Source organism: Cyrtonyx montezumae, unplaced genomic scaffold, assembly GCF_038088225.1.
Source record: "Cyrtonyx montezumae isolate F1298 unplaced genomic scaffold, pur_monq_1.0 scaffold_18, whole genome shotgun sequence".
Lineage (NCBI taxonomy): Eukaryota > Metazoa > Chordata > Aves > Galliformes > Odontophoridae > Cyrtonyx > Cyrtonyx montezumae.
In genome coordinates, this window is record NW_027071914.1 from 7,437,992 (window position 1) to 7,462,778 (window position 24,787).

Here is a 24,787-nt window from a genome sequence, read left to right on the forward strand (position 1 = left end):
AGCGGCGCCGGGGGGCGGGGCAGCGGCGAGCCTACCGAGTTCCAGTACCTCGTTGCCGTGGTGACCGCGGGACGGCGCCTTTAAGGGGTGGGGCTCCGGGCCGCGGTGCATTGTGGGGCGGTGCCGCGGCCTGGCCGGGGAGCGGGAGGCGGAAGTGCGCGGCTGTGGGTTCTCTGTTGTGGGGGGCTTGGTTGGGGGGTGGGGCGGCTGAGCGGCGGCTCTGAGCTCCGAGGGGGTACTCGAGGAGGGCCGGGCCGGGCCGGGTTGGAACGGAACGGAACGCGTGTGGTTTTTTAATGTTCCAGGGGGAAGTAAAATGGCGTCTGGGACGGTGGTAAACGCGGCTCCTTCGGGAGGGCCGGGTGATGTGAGCATGGAGGAGCCGAAGAAGATGACGAGGGAGGACTGGAGGAAGAAGAAGGAGTTGGAGGAGCAGAGGAAGTTGGGGAACGCTCCTGCTGAGGTGGATGAGGAAGGAAAGTAAGTTCTTTAAGGCTGGGATCTGTCAAAACGCGACAGCTTTGTGAAGCTGCCTGTGCTCACCTGCTTGCCGAGCTGTGAGGCTGAGCTTAACGTGGGGTCCCTGGTGAGGTTAAATTGCACCGTGTGTTTTTCCTGTGCCACTCATTAATTCCGTAACATCTTTTACAGAGATATCAATCCTCACATTCCTCAGTACATATCTTCAGTGCCGTGGTACATAGATCCTTCTAAAAGACCAACACTGAAACATCAGAGACCTCAGCCAGAGAAGCAGAAGCAGTACAGCTCCTCTGGGGACTGGTACAAGCGGGGAGTTAAAGAGGTATGGGAAGTGCCTGTCCTAAACCAGAGCTCTTGTTTATTCCTGTGCAGTGTCACTGACACACTGTGATTTCTGGTTAGATGTTGTGGATGGTGACAGGAACTGGAAGTTTGTGCTCTCAGCAGGTGTGCTGCAGTGTTTGGCAGTCACCGAAATGGGCTTTTTGAGTTTGGGTGGAGTGTGCATGCTCCAGTGCTATCAGAAAAATGTATTAGTTGGTGGAAGGGGGCACGTGGATCTTGCCACGGGTTTGTTTAACACTGTCTTCTTTTTTTGCTTAGCACTCCATAGCTACCAGATACCGGAAAGGAGCGTGTGAGAACTGTGGTGCACTGACACACAAAAAGAAAGACTGCATGGAGGTAAAGCTGAGTGCTGCTCAGATCTTAACGGTTCAGAAATGAACGTTGAGTTTAGTCTTAGTGAAGAACATCTAGCTATAGGTAAAATAACACTTGCTTTGATAAGCAAGTGTCAAAATGCTGCTTGAAAATACCTAAGCTACTTGTTTTGTAGCAAAACAAAATAATCCACATTTAAGTCCGTTTGTGATAAACACTGCAATAAAAGTTGGAAACATTTGGCATTTAGTTCCTTGTGTTAGTTTACATTCATTCAAGTGCTGGTGTGGCAATCTTTCTGTTTCTTGTCAGCTAGGAGCAGTCCTCAGAAATCATTTTAATTGCCTTTTTAACCTTTTAAAACTGTGTTAGAAAATAATGCATTTTTTTGAGCCAGTTGCAGCTATTCTGAACTGTACTCCTTGTAAGTCTGAGGCTTATCCTGATAAACTTAACTGGCCTTTCAAGACTTCTACTGATACTGTTTTTAAGGAGGGCTATCAGTGACTGCTGTGTTTCAGTTGGATTGACTGATCTGACCTTTTTTTGTATTTTTTTTACTTCCAGAGACCCAGGAAAGTTGGAGCAAAATACACAGGCATGAATATTGCACCAGATGAACACGTGCAGCCTCAGCTGATGTTTGATTACGATGGAAAGCGGGATCGTTGGAATGGTTATAACCCAGAGGAGCACATGAAGATTGTAGAGGAATATGCCAAGGTTGACTTGGTACGTAGGTGTTACAGTTCACTGGGGAAGGATTCAGTGTTTGGGTTCACTGTGAGGAGGTTTTTTTTTTGCATGCTGCTAACATTTGACCTTGTGCTGTGTTCTTAATGGAAAAATGGTGTGTGCTGTGTGAGCAGACTTCACCTAAACTGGAAGGGCAGAAATTCAGATCTGAGTCTGCCATACTGTCTCTCCCAGTTTCTTGCATTTGCTAGACAAGCCCTATAACGTACTGACTGAGGTGCACATTAAATTGGGGGGGGGGAAGGAATTTCAAAGCTGTGCTTCCTGTCTAGAGTTCTGTTACTGTTGTGAAACAGTGGCTTTTGTTATGTGTCTCTGTGGTTCTGTGATGTCAAGCACATACAGAAATTCACTTTGTGCTACTTCAAAATGTCACGTTAGTTGCTAAAAAATACCTTAACCACTGACATTCCTGACTAGATTATGGGAACACTGTGGCAGAACACATTTGTTCTCAAACACTACTGAGCTAAAATAAACTGGATTTCTTTGATTAGTTGGCACTTAGCAGTGGTACAGCTGCACCAGCTGTAGTAAGCTTGCTTATTTAACAGTATACCTTCGACCAGTAAAGTGGTTAGTTACGTTCAGTTTCTTTTCCTTGAGGCTCTAAAAACAACTTGATTAGTCTTAAGTGTAGAGATTAACTTCAGGTTGCTGCTATTTTACCAGCACCCAGGGAATTGGAAGCCCATTTTCTTGTAGTAATAGATTTTAAATGGCAGTAATCACAATAAATGCTTATGATATTACTATGTGCTTGCTATGAAAGGAAATACTAAAGCAAATGTGTTTGCATGATATGCAGGCCAAGCGTACACTGAAAGCCCAGAAGCTTCAGGAAGAGTTAGCATCAGGAAAGCTGGAACAAGTGGTAAGTATGTTAAACTCTAGTTTGTTTTTGGTCAGGCTGAACAAAAGCAGAACAGATTTCTGCTCTCTGATGCATTTATCTTCTATACACAGTTTTCTATTGCTTTATGTACCCCATGAAAATGTTAAGTTCTTCCTAGCACCAGGTTATTGTGTTGTGTACAAGAATTCAGAGCACCTTCTGCAAATGAAAGTGACTTTGTATTTTGCTTTTGAACAAAACTTCCTTCTGATTGTTAATCTTCTAAAATTAACAATGTGATGTTTTAGATCAGGCAGCTTGTTTTCCATGTGATAGTTCTCTTCATACCCAGAGATGTGTGTTGTTTTTTTTTAATTTAGAGGTTGTTTTGTTATGGTTGGTATAAATAGGAATAGGAAAGTACTTTCTTTGTCATATAACAGAGCTTGTTTCTTCTTCAGTCACTGTTGTGACTGTTTGCAGCATCTCTGATTAGGTGAAGGCTGAGCATAGGGACCAGGACTTGACTGTAACTGCCAAGTATGCATGTTCCACTTAGCTCTGCAGGTTCCCCTTAGAAGACAACACTTGATAGTGCTGGTTGTAGAATTCTAATTTGAAAGGCATATGTACTTTCTCTAGGCTCAATTTCTGAGTTTTAATTCTGATTTTGTAATGTGGACAAAAAGTGGAGGTTGTTACTGCTCAAAGGACTTTTTAAATCTGTATTTCAAGACAAAACGCATCAATCAGTGGATTACAGTGTCAGAAATACATTTTCCAGAGGTTGTCACACTGCATTTTGTCGCCAGATGGCAGAGTGAACCAAATCTCTTACCCAGCACAAAATACAGAGTTCTGACATTCTGGATAAAAGCTGTTACTTTTTTTCTTTTTCATGTCTGTATTCACCACAGAATAACGTTCAAAGTTAAGGGCTAAGCAGATTAATAAAAAAGTTAGGCTATATTTCTCCAGATTAAATTCTGATTCTGATTCAAGTTTCGTATTATTGTCAGTGCTAATTAAATACTTCCACACTTATATTTTAATACAGAGATTTCTTTTTATAAAGCTTTCAGAATTTAATCTTAGTTTTATTTTCATGAGATGAAATATTCTAATCTATTCTACTGTAAAGGTATAACAAGCTTTAGATAATAGTGACAGTACTGAGCCTTTGCAAGAATGGCAAATCCAAGAAATTGGGTTGGTAATTCAGTGAAAGGGTCTGCAACTTGTGTCTCATGAGCTCGTCCCTGGAATGTTCAACATGCAGTGATCTCTGCATTCTGTGCCACAAGTCCATTTTGTTTTGTAATCCAGCACCAAAGTCCTGCTTTGGTTGATCTCAATCTGCCTGCCTCCTTTCCTCTCTGCACTATCTTGTCTTCTCTGCTGATGTGCTCTTTGTTTGCTGCAGAACTCCCCAAGACACCAGTGGGGAGAAGAGGAACCAAATTCACAGACAGTAAGATGAATACTGCATCACACCATGGGCAGAAAAAAGAACCTGTAGTTAGTGAAACAGCAAAACAAGGGTGGCATAAGGGTTTCAGTGTTGGGTTCCCATCTCTGCCTGCCTGTTCTTCTTTCTTGGAGGGTTTATTTTGTTATTAATTGTTGTTTTGTTTTTCTGTTTTTGGTTTGTTTGTTTTTAAGTTTCTGTGTGTTTTCAAACCTTAAAGGCATAAGCAAGTAATTCCTTCTTAAGGCATGGTATGATTTGCCTAATTAGCTTTTCTAATCTAGTATCATCACAGTTCCAGTTTTTTTACTGGAAGAAGTGGGTGTTCTTGAGTATTTCTGGAACAGTGAACGTAGCTGCATGATCCATAAGCACACGTGCCCATATTTAATGGAACTACTAAAATCAGATTCACTCTAGAGTGCATGAGCACTTTTACTTAGAACTTACCCATCTCTGTTCTCAGGAAAGAGATCACAATAGTGAAGACGAAGATGAAGATAAATATGCAGATGACATTGATATGCCTGGGCAGAACTTTGACTCTAAGAGACGAATCACCGTTCGAAATTTACGTATTCGGGAAGATATTGCAAAAGTGAGTAAAGAAAACTTAACAGTTTTTCTTTTTTCTTCATATTAGTGAATTTTAAAAGTTGAACGCTTCATTATCACTGAGTTTGAGCTGAGTCTCTGTTTTTGGAAGTTAAGGTCAGTTCTCAGTTCACTTCCAACTTTTGTTGTGACCTCTTCAAGGGCATTGTCCTAAGTGGATATTTTCTTTTAAAATGTCTACGTTGGGGCATCAGCAGTGATTTCAGTTCTTTGAAAATCAAAAACTTTAATAAAATACCTTGTACCATTTTCTCTCCCTAGTACCTGAGGAATCTGGATCCAAACTCTGCTTATTATGACCCCAAAACGAGAGCAATGAGGGAGAATCCGTATGCCAACACAGGCAAGAATCCAGACGAGTAAGTTGAAATGGAGTCATGCTAGTGCATCCAGCACAACTGTTAAAAATAGATGGCTTTAATAGTTCTGCATTTTATTTCATATCTGTATGTTGTTTTAGTAATTAATCCCAAGTCAGTTATGGATAGAGGAATCTTCCAATAATGCTTTACAGTAAACATGGAAAAAATGTTCAATTTATTAGGTACCACCAAAATACTCCTTTATGTACTGCATTTAATCCTCAGGGGTACATGAAATATCACTTACTAATCTGACATAAAACAAGGATTGGAACACTCTTTGCTCTAGAAGAGGTATTTATGAGCAGTAATGATGCAAAGTATTTCAGTAACCAAATGTAAAACTTCCTCCCTTGTTTGTTGGGAGGCATTTGGTACTGGGGATTAGCATGGAGTGTCTGTGTTAAGTGCTAGAGTTGAGAACAGAAGCTCCCCGTGTGTTTATGGAGCCTGCCCAGGAATTCTGAGTATTTTATCATTGTCCAGATAGATCACTTGATTAAAAAATACTGGGGGGCGGGGGGGGCTCTTGGTTGTACATAATGCTGTCTCACCTAAAACTTGAGTCAAGCACTTCAGCTCTGACCCTGCCTTGAGCTGTGTGGTGCTGTGGATGTAGGAAGTAGAACAGACTGCAAGGAGAAACATCTATTCAGAATACAGTAATTGGATTAGCTTGCTGCCTGAAGTAGAATGGCAGTGGCTGAATGACAGCAATTAATGCCCTTTGCACCTCTCCTTGCCCCCAGGTAGAATAAAGCTAGGCAGTTCTATTTCAGATGCAGGTGCTTCTGCTTCTCCCCAGTCATAATTTGACCTCTGCTGAATCTGTTTCTGCTTTCAGACTGGAAACTTTTCAGGGTGGCTGTGGGAAGGTGAAAACTGAATTGTTAACATAATTTGATTTTTCAGCCTGTATTCCAGATACAGTTTGTGAACCTCTACAGAGAGGTGTGCAAAAGGTAACCAAGGGCAGTAAAGCTCTTACCAGGTTTTAAATCGCTGAAATACGCTGAAACTGAGCAGGAAAGATTGATAAATCCAAAAGTTGAGAGTCACTGCTAGAATATCACCTGCCATTCATGCATTCGCATCTAAGCTTGACTAATGGTGTCTTAGATGGAGCTCCAAGAAAGTGTCACAAGACAGACCCATATAAACGTAGGCATCAGATGTTGGACAGCATTTCAGACTACTTTAGTGACTGCTGGGAGCCTAGGCTTCAATTTCATGTATTGAACTGATTGCTCCTTTCTCTCCTCCCATTTGTAACTCAGGGCACAAAGGAGTTTTCCTGTTGGTGTCATACGATTGTATTTAAAAGACAGTCACACTAACAGCATGCTAAAGAATAGTATTTTCCTTTTTTGCAGAGTTGGCTATGCTGGTGACAACTTTGTTCGTTACACTGGAGACACCATTTCAATGGCACAAACTCAGTGTAAGTGGTTTCTGTTTTTATGTGATTTGCTGAGCTTTTTGTGTTGGGTTTTATTTCTTGGTTGTTTGTTTTTTAAGGAATGGACTTAGGACTTGAGTTAGCACTGCTCTTCTGCAAAAGAGAAATCTCTTTTAGATTAATATTGTAGTAGCTTTAATTTTGAGTTTCCCTTTCAAGATTGGAACTTGAGCGTGTACCTTAGTTTGAGAATAAACATTGAGTAACACCTCTTGTGTATACAGTGTTTGCCTGGGAGGCTTATGACAAAGGCTCTGAAGTTCATCTTCAAGCAGACCCTACAAAATTAGAGCTGCTCTATAAATCCTTCAAAGTGAAGAAAGAAGATTTCAAGGCACAGCAGAAAGAAAGCATCCTAGAGAAGGTAATACACGTTTGGTTTTATTTACTTACAATTCTGTCAAGTTTGAATTCTGATTCTTAGGGAACAAATACATAATGTTATGTGAAAACACATTAGCCATTCTAACGAGCTTTGTGATGCATCTAAATCTTTTAATTTATATGCTGTTTAATCCTTTGGAATCGTTATATTGTTTAAAACAATACTTTGAAGGTCTACAGGTTGCTGTGAGCTTATCCCTTAACTGTCAAAATTTCTCTAGTGAAAAATCTGATACCAGTATGTAGGATGAATTCTAGATGTTTTGTTTTAAAAATAGTACAAGTGGTTAAAAAAGCATTCCATGTGCTTTAAAAGCAGTATCTTCATAAAATACTCAGACAGCTGCCTCGCAGAGCTTTCTTTCATGTTTTCTTCTCTTGAAAAGCAGCATTTTCAGAATCTAGTTTTTTAGGTGAAGTCTTCTTAATAAATACATACTTTGCTATTGGCTTTTTGGCAAGCTGACAAAGAACTTAATAATCCATGTAGGTTCTGACCTTGCCAACATGGAAGTGTGGAGTGGGGGGAAAACACACTCTGTATTTCCTCCCTTTGGTTTGATCTGGAAAGTTATCCTGCTTTCAAACATCTCTAACGTAAAATGTCAGGGGGCCACAGGAGGTGTATCTCTCTCAGCCTTTAGTGCTGCATTTCTAGATTTATGTGCTATGGCTAGAGAAGGCACCGAAGGTGTAGTTCTTGAAATGTATGCTTTACTATATAGATAGGTTTCCTTGCAAAACTCTCATGGGATTTCTTCTTGCATTATAGTATGGAGGACAAGAACATCTAGATGCCCCACCAGCTGAACTGCTGTTAGCTCAAACTGAAGATTATGTGGAGTATTCCAGACATGGAACAGTGATCAAAGGACAAGAGAAAGCTATTGCTTGCTCCAAATATGAGGAAGATGTCAAGATTAACAACCATACGGTACGTACATAGTTTAAGGAAAAAAGTCTCCCTGTTGGAAGGGAATGATATGTAGTAGATGCAGTGCAGTATAACTAAAACAGCATTTAAATTTCTCCTTCTACAAAGGAATTTTAACCTCTCATTATTGCAGTGTGAATTTAAAGTAGTGCTGTGATGACTGTCTCAAACTGAAGAGGAAGTTACTGTGTTTCATTTTAATTTGAATATGAGTTGGCCACATCCTGTTGTTTTATTTGTTTATTTTTAAATAATACCTGTAAGACTAATGTAGAATTGCTGATTTATCATAACTTCCCCCTTCTGGGTTGTTGGAGTAGGTTACTCATCAGGAAATAGTGGCATTGCATCCTGCCTCTTAGCTGAGTAGCATTATGATTGCTGTCATCTTTTCTTGCAGTGCATTTGGGGCTCGTACTGGAAAGAAGGCAAGTGGGGTTACAAATGCTGCCACTCGTTTGTCAAATACTCATACTGTACAGGAGAAGCTGGGAAAGAAATTGCTGTAAGTATTGTCTCTTTCTTGCTTGGAAAGAGCTAGAAAGCATTCATCTGTGTAAGCCTTGGATGATTTTGCTTTTTTAAGTTGTCATCCTGCTTTCAAACATGCTTTGTAAATGGATTTCCTTTCTCTTGTCTGCTATACAGAATGCTGAAGCAAACTTATTAGAGGAGCAACCCAGGGAAGAAGAACACATGACAAAACCCAAAACACTGATGGAGGTGGGTTGTTTCCCTTTTTAAGAGAGGTATTTTTCTTCATCACTTTAAGTAACTGAATGTATGCGTAAGTACAAAATTATTTAAGTCATTTTAGTGAATCAGGAAGTTATCAAACATAATTGTCATTCACATCTGTATTAAAAATTAAACTGTCAGTACTATTAATAGACAGTTAAGATTTAATAGCTTCAATATTACAACTGTTTAGTGAATCTTAACTGCTGTTGTTTTTCCACCTTGTAGATCCACCAAGAGAAACAGAAAGAGAAGAAAAAGAAGAAACGCAAGAAGAGCTCAAATTCAGACAGTGAGGGTGAAGAGAAAAAGAAGCAAGAGAAACTTAAAAAGGTACACTCAAAAACACTCCCCGAGTTTTTGTGGCATGAAGAACTTCAAATGCATTTTCTGTCAGTTTTATGAAGTCTGTAATAGTTCTGCAGTAGAATTGTCTGTCCTTTTATGCTCATTTTGAGCCAAAGCAAATTTAAAATGATGCTGGATGCTGTTATTTCCTGTTTCTCAGGCAAACATGCAGCAAATGCTATAGCTTTGCAAGACTTAGAAGATGCAGAATACTCCCTTCATGGTCACCTATTACTACTGCAGATATATAAAAGACATCACAGAACACAACCGTTGGAGTATTAAAGAAAGATACAGAGATCAAAAGCATTGTCAAAGCTCAATGTAGCAGTTTTTAAACCCATAGTTAGGCACCATCACACAGCTAATGAAATTATATCTACAAGTCTACTGTCCAGTGCTGAATGCACCCTGTGCAGACACAGCACCAAGTCCTTGGGTATCCAAAGCAAATTTACACTAAACTGTAGTTTAAAAAAATAATAGTAATGTGGGGTTTTTGTTTTTTTAATAGCAAGGAATAATAGTAGCAGTTTGAGGAACTGAATAATTTGTATTACAAAAGGTATAATTCTCATTTAAACAATAATGCCCTAACTGGAAAAAGACAGAACAACAACCCACTAAGATGGCATGTTTGTGTACTTTCTGGATGGTGATTACTTTTTAGGTAGAACCCAGGAGTTTCTTTCTTGATTTTTGGAAATGGGAAAAGAATTGAAGTACCTTGTCTGTGAAATGCCACGTTACCATTGTCTTGTGATGAACACTGAAAAATGAGCATTCAGCAGCACACAAAGTATGCTGTAGGTGGCTAGGCATGTGTGCATTGCTTATCCCAGCGTTCTGCCTGCTCTATCTTCATTATACTAGGATTTGATGTTGGTTTGTTTTGGTTGGCTTGGTCTGTTTTTTCTTTTCAGTTTAATTGCATTGTTTTCTTCCATTTCAGGCTTTAAATGCAGAAGAGGCTCGACTCCTGCAAGTTAAGGAAATTATGCAGTTAGATGAGAGGAAGAGACCATATAACAGTGTATACGAGACCAAGGAGCCAACAGAAGAGGAAATGGAGGCCTACAGAATGAAACGTCAGAGACCTGATGATCCCATGGCCTCTTTTCTTGGACAGTAGTTGTGATGAAGATTCCAATTCCCAAGATGTTTTGCCATGCTTGTAAACAAGTCTGTAGACAGTTCCTTTCTATGTAGTTCAGAAGTGACAGATCTTTCTTGCACCACAGAGACTGGTAAATAAAAAATTCCTTCAGTAGACTTGAGCAGTCTAGTACTTAAAGCTATGTGATATTTGTATGTGTGTGTATATATATATAGTCACATGTATGTACATAAGTGTATATATGCATTAAAAAAAACCAAAACACTCTAAACTCCTGATCGGAAAAGATCTGATATGGGCTGTAATTCCAAAAGTTCCAGGTTCATTTGGCCGTACATGAAGGCTTAACTGCTTCAATTAAACTAACTGCAATGAAGAAATGATCAACAGGTGTCACTGTTTATGCAGTAATTCCTGCTATGCATTTAAATTTGTACAGTTATTGAAGCCTAACTTCTATTTGTAGAAGGCCTTGCCCATCACATGGCTTTAAGAGGAGGAGGAGTTTTTGATCAGTTTTTACTGAGTATTTTGGAATTTGACATTTGCTTTGTACAGTTTTGATTAAATTAATTTAAAGGTCTTAAAAGCTGTCTAGGTGTTGTAATTACAAGTTGAGGAGAAGCTGACTATAGAGCTTTTGAATTCTCATTCCGTTTCTGCAGTTAGAATCCACATTTCAGCTGTGAAGATCTGAGTTGTTTGGTTTTGTTTGATAACAATATACATCCTTATGACCTCCTGAGTCCTGTTAAGTTGTGTGGAAGTGACAGTTAGATATCATTTCCAAACAGAAAGCAGATGCTGCATGCCAGCAGAAGGTATATTAGTCCATAACCTGTAACTCTCCACTGTAACTATTAGAAGTTGAAGAAATGGGTGAGAAACTTGATGCCATAGCTTTGTACTCGGGACAGTGAGAGTTAGTGCTGTTGTGGCTTAAAGTCCATTAAATGAGGTTTATATCACCACATCAAGTGTGCTTATATTAATGGTAGAAAACTGTAATCCTGGCTTTTCTTCTAATGGAGAACCAACTTACAATTTCAGTTTCATAAAGAGTGAATGAAGTTGAAATTCCCAGTAGCAAGTGGTTTAAAAAAAACACAGATGTTATACCTACTTCCACCTGTAAAGTTTCTTCTATTATTCTTTCTCTACATCCAGCTACCCTGGATGTGGATTTAAAAAGTCACAGAGGAAAGAGGGGTAGAGGCATAATTTCCCCTCTCCTTTACCTATGACTCACTTTCCAGGTTTTCACATCAGCTCATCTTCACCTTTCTGGTTTGTGAATAATTTCAAGGAAAAAAATGATTCTTTTCTATGAGTAGTTATATGCACTACGTGCAAATTTGCTGGTCTTGCATATGATTTCTGATCCACCTTCTGAGGCCTGGGCATTTTAATTTGGTGTGCAGTATAATGGAGATAGTGTGTCAGGCTGTAACGTAGTCCTGTGTTAAAACTTAGCTGTGCCATTGTCATAGATCAATGCTTTGGATCATGTTTACTGTGGTCCAGAGATCTGTTGTGACCTCGTGCCCTGGAATGATTTTTTCTGATATTAGCACGAATGAAAAATATAGCTCACCACTCTGAGCAGCTGAATGCCACGGCATGTATAAGTGGATGAGTTAAAGGCTCGTTTATTTAAAAGCTCATGTAACACACTGAGTGCTCCGGGAAGGAACAGGTTTGTCACAAAAACATACCAAATTCCACCAGAAGTACACTTACAGATCTGGCGTGCCCCGTCTTGCTGTGCTCGGGTTGAGGCCGAGGGCTGGGGGACCTGTGTCCTCTCCTGGAGCAGCCAGCTGCAGGGGGAAAAGCAGTTGGTCTTATGCAAAATACAGCTGTTTGGATTTGTGAATGACTCTCCTAGGTTAGCCTCAGTTACTGGGATAATGCTGAAAAAGTATAGCTCTATTTCCACAACAGAGTTAAGGAACATCGTGCATCTGATTTTCCTCTATCTGCTTCCCCTTGCATTTGGCATGCAGTGTGACTGCGTGTCCAGAGATCACCTCCCCTTGAACAAGCAGGGTTGTTTTTCATTTCTAAAATGAATTGGAAACAAGTTTATGGGCAAGTTTGGACAAAAATAAACACACAGTGGAAATGAGCCTGCTCTAGCAGCCATGGCTGAAATGGTTTCTTTGTACACGAAGACAAGAGAGATGAGAAAAAATGTAGTAGCCTGTTAAATTGTCACATTCTGAAATCATAATACAAACCAGACCCACTCAGAGAGCTCAGAGCAGCTTTCTCTGCTTCTCACCCTTGGCAAAGCTCAATGTTTATTTTCCCATCTCACTTCCCTGCAACTGATGACCTCTCTTTTCTTCTCCCTGTTTGAATCCTGGTTCTCAAGGCAGGCTCCATCTGCAAATTGAGAGTGAGATGGTTGATTCGAAGGTGTTAACATTTTTAAGCATGTGGGTAAGACGGTCTTTATTTTTTGCTGCTATTTTTTGCTGATCAGCTTAGCGTTCTGTGTTACATTCCTTCAAGGCACATCAGAAGATGATTCTTTTACTGTCCCTACGTTTCTTTGTAATTGGATCTTTTCTGAGTGGACCAGTGAAAGAGAGGTGCTGTTCTACATGTGTGCAGTTGTTTAGAGATCAGAGGGTAGCAGGAATCTCAGCAATAGTCAAGAGTAAAACAGAATTGGTCCTTCAGGGGATTAAAAAAAAACAAAATCTGAAGAGACAGGATTTTCTCTGCCCACTAATGCAGTGGCTATGCCCAGTGCAGCCCAATAGCTGAGTTTTCCATCCCATTTTTGGATATATTCAGGCTGAAACACTACATGCAAGTGATTTCCTGCTGTTCTGCTTGCTCTCCTGGTGCCATTAGTTTAGCTGGACACAAGAAGGCAAAAATATCATTTTAACTTCAGCTGGTTATCTCACATGGAACAAATTTGTTCACTTCTGAGATAACTCAGCCAGAGAGCCACCCACAGATAGCAGGCAGGGGCGGGCTTTGCTTCTGCTAAATACTACCATGTCAAGAACCCTTTGTCTAGGAAAAGTTGCTCCAGGGACAGATGAGCAAACCCAAAGCTTCCCAGCAGCAGACTTAAAAAGATACTTCTTGTAAGAGACCTCATGGTGGGCACACGCAGAAGCACGGGGTGCAGCTCCTAGTGCCTGAGAGCCAGCACAGCCCTGCAGAGTGCTCAGTGCTTTAGGAGCAGCAGAAATCCATTTCTAGCATAATTATTATTGTCTGAGAACTAAAAAGCCAGCTCTAATGCTAAATTCTCACTCAGAAAAAGCACTCAGAAAGCAACAGAGAAGGGATTTGTTCTGTAGCTATTATTATCTGTGCAGCCTGTCATGCTCACGAGCAATGTCACTGGGGGATGCTGCTTTGCCTTGAAGGACAGAAGTACTGTATTGTGGCACTCGGCTTTCCTGGTCTGGGCAGTGCTGCCCTCATCCTCAGGTGCTGCCATCACTGTTGGTGATGCTCAGATCCCAGCAAAGAGATTTTGCTAACCCAAGCTCTAGCCCCCTTTGGCCTTCAGAACCTACAGCATTACGCAGAGATTGCGAGTTAAAAAACTCTTGTTTTTCTACTTTGTTCCTTCACTACGTATGTATCTAGCCTTCAGCTCAAGATCATTTTTGCATTATTTCCACTCCCTATTAAATAAGCAATCTGCTCTTCCTCCTCTTCTCTGGGCTGCTTTCAGATGCTCACTTAGCTCCATGTAACCTGCTCACACACAAAGCAAAGCCATTGCATTTCCACCACCCGGTGTCCTGGCTACAAGCTCGGGCTCCTATTGAGCTCCATAATTTCCCACGCCTTTTTTTAAGAGTTCTTCTTGTCAAAATGTGTTATTGGATAGCTCAGCAGAAGCCAGCTGTGGCAAGTCAAAGAGACTGCTGGTTTTGAGTTCCAAGATGCGTAAGACAAAAGAAAGCACCAAAACCAAATAAACAAAACCACGCCACCACTTGTCTTCTGCAGAGCACTGGCAGTGTCTCACTGATGTTTGGGTCGGTTCCCACTTCCCTCTTCCCAAAATAGATTATTTTTATCTTAATGGGATAGGACGGCAGCTTCTAAGCAGAGCTGATGGTCTCAAGCGTATCCTTTAACTTTAAAGAGTGATTTGACTCATTTTATGTGGGCTTTTGGAGAGGGACAATCGCTCTCTGAAGAGTGCTCAGAGTCTTCCAAGCTCCTTTCAGGCAGGGCAATAAAAGTGACTCAAATCACCGTTCCATGCTAAGCCGCCAGACCTGCTGGAGAGAAAATGCTTTTTCCTCCCATTAGTATCTTCCAAACATAAAAATGAAAAAAAAAATCAAAGGCCCTACATTCATCTTTGAAGAGAGACACACCTGCTGAGCCATCACCCTGCTTTGCCTCCAGGGCTGCCTGTTAGGCCACCTCCAGCTGCAGCTGTTCATGTCCTGTCTGACTCCTCGTGTCTGGTTAGGAAGGCACTGCCATGAGGTCACTGTCTGTAACGGTGCAGTGTGTTCACTTTCTGAGAGCCAGCAAAGGGGAAACCTCTGTTGCTGAGACACACCACCACCTCTTGTAACCATCTCCTGCAATGGATTAAAAGAAAAAGAAGAATGGAGAGCTGCGTGCCAGGGCTGCTCCGCTTCACTGCAGCGGGGCGGGCATTCGTTTGACGTGTCGTGCTGCCAGCATGCTCTCCAGCTGTGCAGACTGAGGGCCATGTCCCGCTCACACTTAGGGTGGGAAAAGCCATTGCCGGGTGCAGGGAGCAGCGCCCATGAATAGCAAGGCTTTGCAATTACTTTGAAAACTTAAAGCAAAACCTCACCCTTTCCAACGACAGGATTGAGCATCAATCCCTGTTGCCCATGGCCCTACAAACCGTGCCCGTAGGGGTGGTGGTTACAGCAGAGCAGAACCCACCCAGGCCCAGTGCCAGAGCTCCACAGCAGCCTGCAAGGGGAGAGGAAGGGAAAGGCTCCCCAGGCACGAGAGCTCTCCAGCCATGTGTGTGCAAAACTTCTGCCCACGCCACGTGACAGAGGAAGAGGCTCAGATCCATTACACAATAATACAAATATGCCTTCGGCAAAGCTGAGCCAAAACCTAGAGCTGCAGCAGGAAGCCAGGAATACATGCAAAACGGGGGAAAACATTAATAGAAAAGAAAGACCCACCAAGTCAGAACTGCAGAGCACGCTCGGAAGGACGCAGTCGCGGGAGGACGGGGTTTGTGCTCCATGACGTGACAGCAATCTGCAGCTGAACATCTGCTGCAAGCCGAGCGGAATCCCAGCGCCTGTCAAGATCCTGCCGAGGAGATTAAGCCTGGGTGAGTACATTCTCTTTCCTCCTTTGGTTTTTTCTCTTGTTTGTTATTTGTCTCCCTCTTCCTCTTAACCTTAACTTGGAAAACTTATCAAATTTGGGCTAAATCATCACACGTTCAGGTTTCCAACACCTGCACAGGAAACCATGAAGATGACAGCTTGGGTTGGAAGAAATAATCAGGGAAGGAAACAACAGAAGAGGTGATGTGGTTTTGGGTGCAGGAGATGCATCCTTCAGCTCCTTTAACTCTGCTTTGCGCAGCAGATCAAGTTCACATCTGCTATAGCAACTTCATTGGCTTACATTAGAAGTTAAATGCATGCCTTTCAGCTTTCCCTCTCCATGCAAGGCTGCTCACCATCACTGCATTGTATGAGGCCACTTCCCTGCCCCAAAATCCCCATTTGGCCATGGTCTGCTGCCAAACCACCACCACATTCTTGAGGTTTTCCCTCTGGTGTGGTCTCAGCCCAGCTGCCCCACAAGCACCAGGAGGTCCAAGTGCTCCTTTGCTCCTATGGCTCACTCTCTCGAGCAAAAGCTTTCCTTGCAAATGCCCCTTTTAATGGTTATTCGTCTACAGAACTGTAACTCATGGGGATCTGCAGCATCATTTTACAGACTACACTGATCCCAGGGGATGCCCTGGACCCCATAGCAGCAGTTCTTACAGGTTCAGCTGAAGGATACAGGGAATCACCATCCCTAATTCCCAGCCGATGGCACCTGTCACCACCTGCCCATGGCTCATCCTGCCGCCTCAGGGCCCAGGCATTCTCTGCACATTTTGGAGCCTCACAGAGCCCAGAGGCTGCACACAGATGGCCCAGCAGTGATGGAGCTGCAGGTCTCAGCCTGGAATCTGCCAGCATCCAGCACTGACCTCAGAGCAGCTCAGCACTGCCTGCAGCTGCCATCACCACATCACCCCCTGAGGCAGTGCTCTGCCATCAGCTCTCACAAGGCCGGGCAGAGGGTGCAGTCCCATACAGCAGGCATTTGTCATAGCCAAAGGCCTCCAGAACCTTATTACAAAAAGCATTAATAAAAATGTTGCTATAAAAGTAATACTTCAGCTGAAACTGTGCTGCATGGCCTTCGGTGCCAGGTCTGCTGCTTGTGCTGAGGAGAGGAAAGATGCTGGTCTGTTTCCAATTTGCTTTTTTGGAACTCGTCGTAAGTTCTACACTGAGATGCAATTTTCCTTTTAAGGTGGAATGGAATGAGTTTGTTTTTTTTCTTTCTTTCATAGGGATTCCTTTAAAAGGTTATTTATAGATCCTCTTGTGAATGTGACGCTGCTGTGATGTGGGATGCAGTTTGCTCTTGTGGAGCCCCAAACTAGCAGTGACCCAGGAACCATGCAGAGCACCCACGTGGCCAAACATTCCCCGTGTATGCATGTGTTGGTACCCGAACCTCCCAGCCTCAGGGTACCATGTGTGTTACCCCATAACCAGGGGCATTGCTCAGAGGTAAATAGAAGCACTTATACTAAGAAAGTTTCAGAGAAGGTGCTGCTGTGTGCCCCATGCTTTGCTCTTGCTCATTCCTCCTCCACACGAAGCAGTCCCAGCTATGTTTTTCCCCAGGCTATGCTCCACAACAGAATGCCTCCCTGCCACAACTACTTAGTGTCAGCCATCTCCAAATGCTTTTCCCTTCTCTCCTGCCCTGTTTGAGGTGGCTACTGGGAAGCGAGGGCGGAACATTCCTTAGGATTTTCCCACTCCAAAGGCATTTTAGCACTTTGTTTCCCTATCTGTGAACCTTTATTCAACTTCCCACATTAATATTGGTTTGTGGTTTCAGTTTCACAAGGACACTAAACCAATGCTTTTCACCAGCAAATAAACTTGGGTATAAGGAAAGCAGAAGAATCCAGAAGAACAAGATGGCTTAGCAGTCACATCCAGCTCAGAGAGCTGCTCTGCACTTCCCACTCCTCTACATGTTCTTAATTACATGTCTCTCAGAACCAGGGGGCTCCCACTCACATTAATGTATGGCATACTGTGGGCTGGATCTGGAGCATGTAATGTGCATTCCTACCCCCTTCAGGAGCTGATACCAAGGCAGGAGCACTAAGGCAACATGAAATGTATACAATGGTTCAAATATCTCATTTCCAGTGCAGGAGTTGAACATAATGCCACCAGGGAGATGCTAAAGCCTCCCAGTATCTGGCTTCGTACCACACAGGATCCTGCCTGACCAAAAGGTCAATGAAAGATTGAGGATATCACAACTCATCTGTCTATTGCAAATTTGCTTCAGCACCAAAGCATGAAGAAATATCTGAAAGGCAGTTTTCTCACTTCATAATCCCTGCTTCTGTATTTAAACATGGTAAGAAAGCCCACGCGAGTGTGAGCCTTTCAGAATACTTAGCCTCCTCCAGTACAGGGTAGCTGTGGTGGGGGAAAGGACTGCATTTCATAGAGACACCAAATAAGAGCGTACAGCTCCTAGCCTGGAGCTCAGGAATTGCATCAAAGTGACACATGCCTACTTCTTTAGCTTGGTTTCTCTTAATCGTGGAGTGACTGAGAAAACAGTGAACCAGACAGAGATGTTTTAGGCTTTGTCTCATTTCACCCAGAGCTACTCCAACTACAGAAGGTCTAAGAAAGAAACTGTGCCAGGGGATGCCTTCCATCCTCCACCAGCTTGTTTCCACACTCAGATCGCTGGGAAATAGCTCAGCACCATCAGTATCTACCATCAATATCTACCATCAGTATCTACCATCAGTATCCCCCAGTATCTATACCAACAGTATCATGGTCAGTGCCTGCAGCTTATGGCTGTGGCCTCCCTCATTGTCAGGAGGAGGAGAAAATCACGTGGGCACCACCACACGCATAGCATCCTTCAGAGCTGGGAAGGGATGGCAGGAGGACCTTCCTTTGTCTGCCAGAAACTGATACCTTGGGAGAAATCCTCTTTTTAAGTTTATCTGTAACCAGGTGCAGAACCAATGCAAACACTACTTGACTCTCTTCTGACATTGAGAGTCTCAGATGGGTTGTGCATGAAGATGAAGTTGGTCAGCTGGATTTTGAGCACCTTCCCTAAGCTGCATCCCCAAGCACCATTTTAAGATGCAGTGGGGTTACTCCATGTAGATCTTTGCAAACAGCTCACATGCAGACATCCAGAGGGAGGTGTAACTGCATGATAACTGTTCTGCATTACCAACAGTTCCACAGGAATAGTTTTATTCTAGAAATGATTTCCTATCAGAAATCCATACAGAAGGGGAGTCAGACAAGCCCCAGAGGATCAGCCTCCCCTGTCAGTGAAGGCAGAGGCAAGGCTGCTCCAAAAACAAATGAAACAAATCTTGCTGTATTCTACACCTAAAACAGTGGATTACAGTTGAGCCAGGAGACAAGCAGCAAACAGGACTGTTCACAGCCATCCCTCTTTCTAAGGTGAGAGAGAGCCATGAGCCCTGCAGCAAGGCAGGTCACAGTGGTGGTGGCTGCAGCAGGGCTGGTCCTGGCTGCAGGAAATGCAGCTGAGCATGGTGAGGAAGGGGAACCCCAGGCAGGTGTCCTCAGCTAGCAGAGGCTCAATGCATACTGTCAGGCAAACCACAGTAAGAATTTCCTTGACTGACTTGGCCCCAAGGCCTCCACAACTCAGCTCAGCCCCATCTCACCCTATCGTTTGTGCTTGAACTCTGTAATAAACCCAGCAACACAGCAGCAGTGCAAGTCTCAGGGCTTTGGTGCCAGCTTCTCCAGCTTCTCCTTCCTCTGCTCTGTTAGTCCAGAGCATCTGCTTCCTGTACCCCTCTGCCATCATTGCTCAGCTCCTGGGGGAAAAAGGAAAACACAAATAGGAGCAAAGAGGTAAGAGAGAACACACACCAAAACAAAAAGCTCCCCCCTCCCCCAAAAAGAAAATGTGCCCCATTTCCACGCAGCCCTGGCAGAGGGCACCCACACATGGGTTGCTGCACACATCAGCCAAGCCCCCATCTTGTTTCTCCAGGCTGTGCCATGATTTCTGCTGTCTTCCTCCTCTGGACTGTGCCCTGCGTGGCCAACCACATCCTCGGGGGCTTTGCCAAGGCAGCACTGCAGGAGGGCCCCCAGCTGACGTGCAGCCTGCCGGGCCCCCCCGGGCCTCCCGGCCCTCCTGGTGCTCCTGGGACTCCAGGAACAGTCGGCAGAATGGGATTCCCAGGGAAAGATGGCAAGGACGGCAAGGATGGGGACAAAGGCGATCACGGTGATGAAGGTAAGAGGGAAGAGCTTCTTTGCAAAACAAGGATAAGATGTAAAAGCATGAGTGCAACGGCCCAGTTAGCAGCAACGTGTCATCCCACATCCAAGTCCCAGAAAAGACTGCATCTCATGAGATGATTCCAGGAATTCAGCCTCCTCCTCTCAACAGATCTTGCCAGTGAGTTTTGGATTCTCACACTGTGTCCAGGCACTCCCACGTAGCACTGCTGCAGCAGCAGGTGGAAACTTTTATTTTCTCAATATTGAATCCTTGAAGGTCTGATCAGCTTAAGTGACAACAGAAAGTATTTCAAACATCATCCCAAACCCTGAGCCAAAACCTTCCAAAACATTATTTGCTGATAGTCTTAAAGCTGCATGTAATTATTTTCATCTTCCCTTTGTTATTGCACATATTTCCTCCACGGGGAGATGTTCTGCTTTGACACGCACATGTTAGATGAGAGACAAAACACTGGTCTCTGATTCCTGCTTTCAAGGGGAACAGAATCGAATGAAAAATTAAGCACTGATTCCCTGGAGTGCTCTCACTGGGTGTCAGGCACTGCTCTGACCATGCTCCATCTAAATCACAGCACACATCCACCCTCCTCCGATCCTGCAGCAGGGCTGTTCCTTCTATCAGTCCTCACTGTGAGGATCTGGACCAGCTGGTGTCAGGAGGCAGTGATTTTCCATCACCACACTAGAGTGCACTCCTGGTTCAGCTTAACAACAGTGTGCCAGGGCTGCATCTTCTCTCACACCCAGAAAAGGGAATCTGGAGAAGGAGTTTCCACTCACAGCCATCTAGCCTTGCTATGGCAGGTCATAGGACACAGCGTAAATCCCAGTGAGTTTTGTGATTGATGTCCTGATGTGTGTCCAGCCCCAGGTGGCATTTCATTGGATTCTTACCACTGCAATTTTACTCCCAAATGAAAATACACTGCTGCAACAATACAACCACTTTGCACTTGCCAAACCTTCACTAAATGTTTACAGGGTTATTTGTCTTTCAGGTCCGCAGGGCAGAACAGGAAACCCAGGCAAGCCGGGACCAAAGGGGAAAGCAGGAGCTATTGGCAAGGCAGGCCCACGAGGACCAAAGGGTTTAAAGGGCAATCCTGGAAAAAACGGTGCACCGGGAAAGAAAGGACCGAAAGGGAACAAAGGCGAGACTGGGATGCCAGGACCCTGCACCTGCAATGCCAACAAAGCCAAATCTGCTTTCTCTGTAGCTGTGTCTAAGAGCTACCCAAGGGAAAGGCTCCCCATCAAATTTGACAGGATCCTGATGAACGAGGGAGGACATTACAATGCTTCCAGTGGGAAATTTGTATGCAGCATCCCAGGTATTTACTACTTCACTTATGATATCACTTTGGCCAACAAACATTTGGCCATTGGCTTGGTCCACAATGGGCAGTATCGGATCAAGACTTTTGATGCCAACACTGGGAACCACGACGTTGCCTCTGGATCAACCATTCTCTCTCTGAAGCAAGAGGATGAGGTGTGGCTGCAGATCTTTTACTCTGAACAAAATGGGCTCTTTTATGATCCCTACTGGACAGATAGCTTATTTACTGGCTTCCTGATCTACCCTGACCAAGATTATCTCAATGAAATATAGAGTGAGAAATAAACCTGTGGGGGGAAAAGTATAAGAAATGGATGGAACTTCAGTCCAGCAAAGTGTAGCCTGTACATGGACATGTTTTTTGGCACTAAAATCCTGTATTGGCAATACAGATATTTACTTGATGTCACCAACTAGTCCATGAAGTACATCAACATCTGTAGGACCAAACTTCGAGTGACTTCATGACTGTAAACCTGGGAGCCATCCATTCTGATTTCCCACTGCTGCTGAAACGTGCCACAGACATGTAACTCAAATACTGGTGCAGAATGTTTTGACTTTGTATTATTGTAATGCATGGAGACCAAAAACTATTTCCTGAAAACTGAGCTTATATGTGCCATTGATATTGGAGATTGTATCAGTGTCCCTCCTGCCCCCACCCTCAGTATTATTAATAATAAAACTTGCTGCACTTTACCAGCTACTCACAAGTCAGGAAGTTATCAGCTGCCGTTACAAAAGTACCAGCAACCCTCAGCCTCATCAAAGCAGTACTAATAAGTGAAGACATCCGGTTTAAATAGGACACAAAGAAGAGAGCTCATTTAAAGCTAAAGGAAAACCTCCTGGTAAGACACAAGCCATCTCATCAAGCACTGCTGGTGTTGTTCAGAGTTCAGCCGCAATACAGCAGTGCTGGAGTCTTGCATCTGCTTTCAGACAAGCATCAAAAAGCTGTGACCAGAACCTGATGTTGGCTGTGTAAGCCCAATGCCAGCCAGCCTCACATCTGCGGCGAAGGGGAACGCTGCAGATAAGACTCAAGTTTTAGAGAAAGCATGAACATTCAGTCCAGAAACAGGTTCATCAACACTCCCACTCCTCCATCCCTGCCAGCATTTGCTGGAAGGAAATACTCATGGTGCTGCTGAGATGCTCCTCATGGGCTTAATGCTGCAGATGGATTCTGTCTTACTGACGTGCTTTGCTTTTTTGATTTTGTACGTCCAGTATTATGAATGATCCAATCCTAACATAGCGGTTCTAAACTGCATTAAAAACAAGGCAGAAAAGGCCAGAGGTGAGCTTTTTGTCCTTCCTGTGATGAGCTTTGCATTTTCCCCAGTCCCAAGCAGCAGCCATACAGTGTTGTATGCTATACAGCTGCTCGGCTGGTTGCCTTGCCCCAGCAGGTGCAGCCACTCTCTACCAGAAGCCTGTCTGTGGTCAGAGGAAAGGAGTCTTCCTCAATATCTGACACATCTTGGTTTCCACAGTCATGTTTCTTGTCTCCTCTACTGCTACACAAAAACTCGTATCATTTTCCAGTTCTGCTTATCGGTACATTTAGACATTGAAGACATAGCCCAGAAGAACAAATTAAGATATGTATTTTCATCTTACTTCTACTAGTCATTATATTTGCATGGTTTTGTGAACTACAGGAATTCTGTAATATCTTACAAAAACCTTTTCCGATACTTTTTTAATAAAGCTGATCAAAACTACCACTGGAACCCCCCTGACACTTATTAAGCAGTTTCCCTAAAACTATTTCAAAGCTGTTACAGACACTGCCAGTTTCAGTGATGGATTCTGTGGGGCCAGTTGCTACCGGAGTACTTCCTCCCTCCCAGCCCTATAAGCCAAGGAGCACACACTTTGCTGCTCTCTGTGCAAGGCTCTCTACAGGGTGGAACAGGATCTGTCCATTCCCTTGCAGCTGCTCACCCAGCTGGCAGAGGTCCTTTCCCAGCAGCTGCCGTGCAAATAAAGTACGTTCCTTTGCAATGCCCTCGTTTAGTATGTCCTGGCCTGCATTTTGCAGGCAGCAACAGTTCAAGCACTGCCTTTCTCTCTCAGTGCCAAGTCCTGCACTTCCAGCCCCGGGAGATGGCAGGGCTGCTGCCAAAAGGGAGAGTCCTCGTTCCCCTCATCAACCATCCCCAGTGTGGTTTGGTTTTGGTTTTCAGCAGGTTACTGCTGAACCCACTTGGTACAAAGCAGGTGCCAGTGCTGGGATGGCAGAGCACAACAGGGAATAAGATTGAGGCAGGGAAGCAGCAGTCAGCAATAAGCTCAGCTGCACTGCCAACCAGCTTCTAGGGCTGGACTCCCCGTTGTCCAGCTATCTCAGCAGCCCCAGCAGGGAGTCCTCTCAGGGGCCCACTAACTGGTTTCTCCTGATGAGAAGCCATGGGAGTTATTAGTTCTCTGGCAAAACATCCTTTTTGATCTAGTGAAAAGGAAAATGTGCAAATGCATCCAAGTTTGGAAGATCAAAGTGCAAGTTAGGAAGAAACCCCCTGCTAAGTGCTCAGTAGCACAGAGCTTGCTTTCTGCCTGGGGCTAGGAGGCTCTCCCTGCTGACCAGGAGCACGGGCTCCAACGGGCCCACATTCACCCCTAGGAGCTGCCCTGGGTCGCAGTGCTGCTTCTGTACAGCACAGCTCAGCTTCAGCTCTGTGAATCTGCTGCCATCAAAGAGGGAAAGCTCAAAGCAATAAGATATAACAGGCAGAAGGGAGAGGACAGTTTCTTCCAATTATTTAACCTCTGATTGGGCTGCAGTCACTCAAAAGGTACCATACATCAATGATGTCTGTGAAGGAGGCACAGTTGTTTCAAGTACACAGATTGCTCTGAAAAAGATTAAGCTCTTTTTAGCATGTTTTAAAATTAACCAAAGCAACCTGCATGCTGAACAAGATGGCTCCACTCAGCACAGTCCTATACAAGCATCTCCTCCATCAGCTGCGGGCTTCCCTCCTTCTGCCTCCCTCAGAAGAAGGAGGGAAGGGCAACAGTGCTGGGATTATCACAGGGCTGACCACGGGAACATTGAGTTTGAGGTGTTTTTTCCTCTCTTAAAGTAACTGGCTCAAGCTTCAGAGCATTTAAAAAATTATATATTCTGGCTTACTCTTGCATCTTCAGGCTGCGCTTCAGTTTGCTGTTTCATTTTTCTACAGCCAAGCAGCTATTTATTTGGTTTTTATGTGTACTGATGTTTTTATTTTTAATAAAAATGAGATTTGCACAGGATTCTTTTTTCCAGGAACATGGAGTTTCTGGAATAACACCAAGTAAAGAACTCAGGCTTTCACAGCCAAGCTGTCACAAGGGAGAACTGCTCCCACACAGGCTGCTCACCCCAGCCCAGCAGCTCCCAGCCCCTGCATCACATTGGGAGCAGAGATGGGAACGCCTTGGCCAGGCAAACATGTGGGCAGACACTATCAGGAGGGAGGAACGTCCTGGCCAAGGCAGGATGCTGTGTGGGGGCAGTGGATGCAAACAAGGCTTGTTACGCTGCAGTGGCTTTCTCCATTGTGAGCACCAGAGCTTGGCTTGGCTGCCTTGGGCACAGAGTTGTGCCACAAGCAGGTTCCTCTGGGCACTCAGCATGCCCGGAGGAGGCACAGAGCACAGCACCTACCCTCAGTAATCAGTTAGGAATGACATACACACAGG

At 43.9% G+C, this 24,787-nt stretch overlaps 2 protein-coding genes across 3 annotated transcripts; both read left to right on the forward strand.

The window, feature by feature from the left end:
- The first annotated feature begins 263 nt into the window (after nucleotides 1-263).
- SLU7 (SLU7 homolog, splicing factor) lies at nucleotides 264-10,542 on the forward strand. 2 transcript variants are annotated; one of them, XM_065734506.1, is made up of 15 exons: nucleotides 264-480; nucleotides 652-805; nucleotides 1,087-1,167; nucleotides 1,714-1,878; nucleotides 2,711-2,776; nucleotides 4,161-4,208; nucleotides 4,672-4,803; nucleotides 5,082-5,179; nucleotides 6,556-6,623; nucleotides 6,866-7,005; nucleotides 7,798-7,959; nucleotides 8,360-8,464; nucleotides 8,608-8,682; nucleotides 8,926-9,030; nucleotides 9,998-10,542. In XM_065734506.1, the coding sequence occupies exons 1-15, from the start codon at nucleotides 317-319 to the stop codon at nucleotides 10,175-10,177; spliced, it is 1,743 nt and encodes a 580-aa protein (XP_065590578.1). In that variant the 5' UTR covers nucleotides 264-316; the 3' UTR covers nucleotides 10,178-10,542. The 2 variants fall into 2 exon arrangements, with proteins under 2 accessions (XP_065590578.1, XP_065590580.1); XM_065734508.1 differs by lacking the exon at nucleotides 4,161-4,208.
- Nucleotides 10,543-15,205: 4,663 nt separating this feature from the next.
- On the forward strand, nucleotides 15,206-23,059 carry C1QTNF2 (C1q and TNF related 2). The gene is made up of 3 exons (XM_065734511.1): nucleotides 15,206-15,488; nucleotides 19,490-19,738; nucleotides 20,748-23,059. The coding sequence occupies exons 2-3, from the start codon at nucleotides 19,498-19,500 to the stop codon at nucleotides 21,359-21,361; spliced, it is 855 nt and encodes a 284-aa protein (XP_065590583.1). The 5' UTR covers nucleotides 15,206-15,488; nucleotides 19,490-19,497; the 3' UTR covers nucleotides 21,362-23,059.
- Nucleotides 23,060-24,787: the final 1,728 nt, after the last annotated feature.